Below are 5,343 nucleotides of genomic sequence, written 5' to 3'. Positions count from 1 at the left end.
CAATTTTTTTCTTGTTTCCTATCAACACGTGTCTCCACAGTTTTTTGTTTTGTTTCTTGAAGTCAATGATTTAATCAATTCAAATTTTCATTTTTTTCTGACACGTGTATAGAAGATACTAGTTTGTTAATTAACATTTTCCTTTTTTCTTTCAACATGTTTGTATCTCTACAGATTTTTATGGAGGGGACTCACTGTATAAAACAAGATGTTTGGTAGATTCGATAGTTTTTAGTTTTGCTTCACGCAAACAGTTTACATTTAACAAGTGATAGTACATTTTTCAACGAAAATGCAGTGCGGATACATTATGTTCTTACTTGCTGGATTTATTTCAATTATAATAAACGAAAGTAGTCAATATGATAAATTTATGATAGATTTTTTGATAAAATTTGGATATGTTAGTAAAATTAATAATAGTTCTAATGCAGATGAATGAAATTGGTTGAAATATACCAATGAAGAAATAGAAACTGGTATGACGTTATTTAAACAATACTATAATTTAGTGCATGAGAGTTCATTTAATGAAATAATTAAATCTATGAAAGAAGACAGATGTGGTGTAAAAGAAGATGTTTTCAATCTTAATCAAGAACAATTGAAATGGAATAAAAAGAAATTATATTGGCATTTTATTTTGGCATTACCAGAACAAATTGCTACTACTGTTGAAGTATTTAAAATATGGAGTAATATGACAGGTTTAGAATTTAATCACACTAATGAAAAGCAATACGCAGATATAGTTATATCGTTTGAATATGATAATCACTATTATAAATTAGAACCAAACATCAAATGTACTGGTCATTTAGCAGAAAATGTTTTAGGACATGCTTTTCTTCCTGATAAAGAAAATAGCCCGAGAGAGATTCATATACGAAGACGTATAAACTGGTTTTATGGTTTGGGAGAAATACCAGAAGAAAAATCTAGTCTTTTTTATGTTTTAATGCATGAAGTTGGTCATACATTAGGGCTTTCTCATAGTCATGAGGGTAGACTAATGCAACCTACTTATTTATTTTTTAAAAATACTAATGATAACTTATTTAATAATATTGACATATTAGATATACAAAGATTATATAATATTGAAAATAATGATAATGACAATCAAGAGGTTGATAGAAATAAAATTTCTACAACTACTATTACTCCTTCTGTTAGCACTACTAAACCAACTACTATTGCTCCTCCTGCTATAACAACTAAACCAACAACTAGAGTAATTAAAAAATCTTATTATCGTCCTAAAAATGAAATACCACCAAAATTTGATGATGTATGTGAAACATCGTCTAAAGATTTTGTTTATTTAATTACTGATGGTACACTATTCATTATGTACGGAAAATGGTTTTTGCACTTTGAAGTTCATGGAAATGAAAAAAAAAAGATATTATAGAAATGGAAAATTAATTAGAGATTTTTTAACATTTTTACCGAGTAATTTTACTAGAATAACAGCAATACATGAAATAGGTGTTGGTAAAATAGTATTATACTCAGATAATAATATATATATATTTGATGCTCTTACTAGAGAATTAGACTCAGGATATCCAAGAACATATCAACAATTATTAGGTAATTATGTTAATTATGATGGTGTTAAAGCAGCTGTTTTAACAAATTCTGGAAAAGTTTATATTTTTTATACTCCTAATTATGTAATGGAATTGTCCAGTTGTGAAGTATTAAAACCCAACAAATTCACCACAGTTGAATCAGTTTTTCAAACTGAAATAAATTTTTATCAGAACATTACATTATTCAAATATACAAATGGAAAAATATATATAATACAAAATGATATGTATAAAGCCTATGATGAATTCATGGGTATAACTGTAAAGTCAGATAAATTTGATTTATCATTATTTAATATTGAATGTTCAAGTATCACTTTAGGTGAAAAATTAAAAACTCTTATGGTGAGGATGTTAACATTTTATAGAGATGATACCAACCATTATCATAATCTTAAAGGAAATTATTTAAACGATGATGCTAATAATGATAATAATGATGATGATGAATATAATAATGATTTTAATGATGAATCATATCAAAGTATGAAAGGAGTATCCTTCGATTCTGGACGTGTTAAGAGATTTAATTCATTTGCCGAAGTGCAAAAGTATAAAATTGATCAGATTAAGAAAAATGAATTATAAGACAACAAAAATTTCATTAAAAACTAGTCAGTAATCGTTTAATCGTCAAGCATGAACGCTGTTCCCCGAGAGTAAGTAAAAAAATTTTAAAAATTGTCTTTTTTATTATTAATTACAGATATATTTGTTTAAAGGAAACCGATTCTTATTCTGGGAAGGCGATATCCATTAACTTCAAATGATTTTGAATATTTGGAAATTGGTATTAAAATTTCAAATATTCAAAAAGCTATTATATCAATCATCCTTAGTCATATTGCAACAAATGACTTCATTGAATTTTCCGAAGAAACATGGAATGAGGTCTATAATTATCGTGAATATATTTATAAATTTTTTGATAATATACCTACACCCACTCTTCATCTACTTAGTGATGATACATCAATAGAATTGTTGAATAAAATTGATGGAATTGGAAAAAAAGTTAAATTTAATCAAGTAAATAGTGTTATTTATGTATCAAGTAAAATTTGTAAAAATATGTTATCTCTTTATCGTTGTATTAATATTACAACTCAATGATTACAATTTAATTTGGATACAGTTTTACAAACATTTCAGGATTTTGTAAAAATTGCTCGTTCTGCTAAGTTTAAAAATTGTATTCTTGAATTGATTGAAAAACATACAATTTTTAACAAATATTCTATTGTACAAAACGAAATTTTATATTTTTATTTAAAATCAATTGTTTTATATTCCAGAACAAATTATATGTAAACAATTTTTAAGTGAAAAATAATTTTAGTGTATTTAATAACAATTGTTTTATATAAATATTGTAGTATTATAAAATAGTATACGTTATAAACTATGGGGTAATTTGTAATAAAAACTTATTTATAATTAAAAAAAATCTTAATTTATTTATTTATTCATTTTTTTGATAATATACAAAATATATTCAAAAATTACATTTTTTACAAATATTTTTTATAATTTTTATTTAAAATCTCTCTCAGGTACTAGACAATACACATTCTACGAAGATGTTTTCCCCTATCCTTAATTTTATTGTTAGTAATTTTTTTATTTTTCATTAATTTTATTGTGTAAAATTATAATTTATTATGTAATTTTTCTAACAATATTAGTTAGTGGACTGTATTCAACTATACGATCGTGTAAAATTAAACAATAAGCGCTAGTATTCAAAGGTATATCTTTTTTACATTCAAAATCTATTCGAATGTCAACAGTACCATTCTTAATGGATTCAACTTGACGTGAACAATCAATGACAATTAAAGGCGCTATATTCTTAAATTTATTAAGAGTTAATAAATTATCCTCTTGTAATCCATAATAAACAGATTTAAATTTTGAATACATTAAATATAACAAACTATAGTTATTTTTATCAAAATCTATGTTTAAGTTGTCGTAAGGATATGATTCAGAGTTAAGAAAGAGACGAACGTTTGATATATTACAATGATCAAAAATATGAGATTGATTTGATATTTGATCTTTTCGATTTGTTTGTAATGCTAATATTATAAAACGTGGTTTTTCCAGTTGAGTAGATGCTTTCACAGCCCAAGTATGTTTGGTTGATGATTGTAAAAGAGGATATTCATATAAATCCCAAGTTCGATAGTTCATAGTAACAACATTTCCATTTTCAACAAAACGTAGAATTGCTAATTTATTCATTTCCTCCAATGTAATATGCGGTATTTTCCATTGAATTTTAGTTAATTCAATCGATGCGTTAACTTTGGGTTTATCATACCCAGAAAAGAGAGAATTCAAATCGTTTCGAGATCGAATTAGTATTAATTCGTGTCGGGCATTTATTACAATGTGATTGTAATCTTCGCAAAATCCCAATAACATTCGTAATGGTACACAAAAATTAAAAAATAATTTTTTATCACTCGTTGTATATTTTAAAGCATTATGACACCAACCTGCATTTTCTACATAATTTTTATTAATACTGCCAACTGATAGATAATTTTTAATAGATGTAGTAATCCCAACATTTCTACATTGATCTATTTCAACACCATCCAATTCATATCTAATCTCATCGAATAGAAATGCCATACAATTATTATCAAGATATACTTCATCTTTACCTTCGTCAGTTCTTGTTACTTTTCCTTCTATGTAGAGAAAACTTTGACTTGGTAATATATATAGATCTTGATGTTGGATTGGAATTCTAATTTCATCATTGTTTCTCAAATTTGTATTGGCATAAGGATTATATCCATGAATTTCAATTTTTGTTATTCGATTGTCCAACACGGGTGATTCTTGAATGTCTAGTATGTCGATCATTTTTCACAATGTAACCTAATGATTGTAGAAATTTAATATTTGATAGATTTAAACCTCTTCTACTAAGTTGTACTTCCGATTCACGAGTTGCTCCAGGAATGAGAGTTGAAAGATGATGTTTTTGATTATATATAAGCATTTTACTTATGCTTCTTTTTAATATGTAATCGAACAGTAATTTCTTCACCACGAAAATTAACTAAATTATCATTTTGATCAAAAATACGTATAATTAAATGATTTATAATTTTTTGAGTTACCGGGAGATATATTACATTTGGTGGTACCTCAACAATTTTATACCCAGGTGGTACAATTGGTGCAAATTCATGAATTGTGTGCACTAACGATCCGTTGCTATAGGCTCCTGTTGTAATACTACAGCTTATTCGCAAAATGTTCACTTTATTAACGTTAAGAGGAAAGTCTGATTTATGCCATTTGTTTGCCAAAATTGTACGTTTAGTAAATCCAAGTAAAGATCCGATACTGTTGGATTTTTCAAAATGTATATCATAAATGCAGAAGATTTCACTTTTTAAAGTTGTATTATTACCACGTATTGTAATTGGATAATTCTCAATATTGTCTGGATTTACCTCATTTGCTGACAGTGACTCACGTAAAAAATTATTCAATGCTTCTATTTCGTACGAACCATGAGGAATATCTATATTCAAATTATCGAGATAAAATTTATCGTTAGTTGCGTCAATATTTGGTATAGAATTAAAAGCTTCAAAACTAATTAAACCAAGTTCATAATCTTCATCATTTTCCAATTCAATAGATGGAAAATAATAAGATTCTAGCTGTGAGTTTGTATCGTTTTATGTTAACGTTATGGACATTTTAAGGAGACTGA

At 26.2% G+C, this 5,343-nt stretch overlaps 1 protein-coding gene across 1 annotated transcript; it reads right to left on the bottom strand.

Annotated features, from left to right (window-relative positions):
• Positions 1–3,257: 3,257 nt before the first annotated feature.
• On the bottom strand, positions 3,258–4,478 carry LOC136780822 (uncharacterized). Its single transcript, XM_066739366.1, has one exon. The coding sequence runs from the start codon at positions 4,476–4,478 to the stop codon at positions 3,258–3,260; it is 1,221 nt and encodes a 406-aa protein (XP_066595463.1).
• Positions 4,479–5,343: the final 865 nt, after the last annotated feature.

Source organism: Prorops nasuta, unplaced genomic scaffold (assembly GCF_024137725.1).
Source record: "Prorops nasuta isolate Cenicafe-Biocafe unplaced genomic scaffold, Cenicafe_Pnas_1.2 PNAS00020, whole genome shotgun sequence".
Classification (NCBI taxonomy): Eukaryota; Metazoa; Arthropoda; class Insecta; order Hymenoptera; family Bethylidae; genus Prorops; species Prorops nasuta.
Note: the sequence above shows the minus strand (reverse complement) of the source record. Positions and strands in the feature narration are given on the sequence as shown.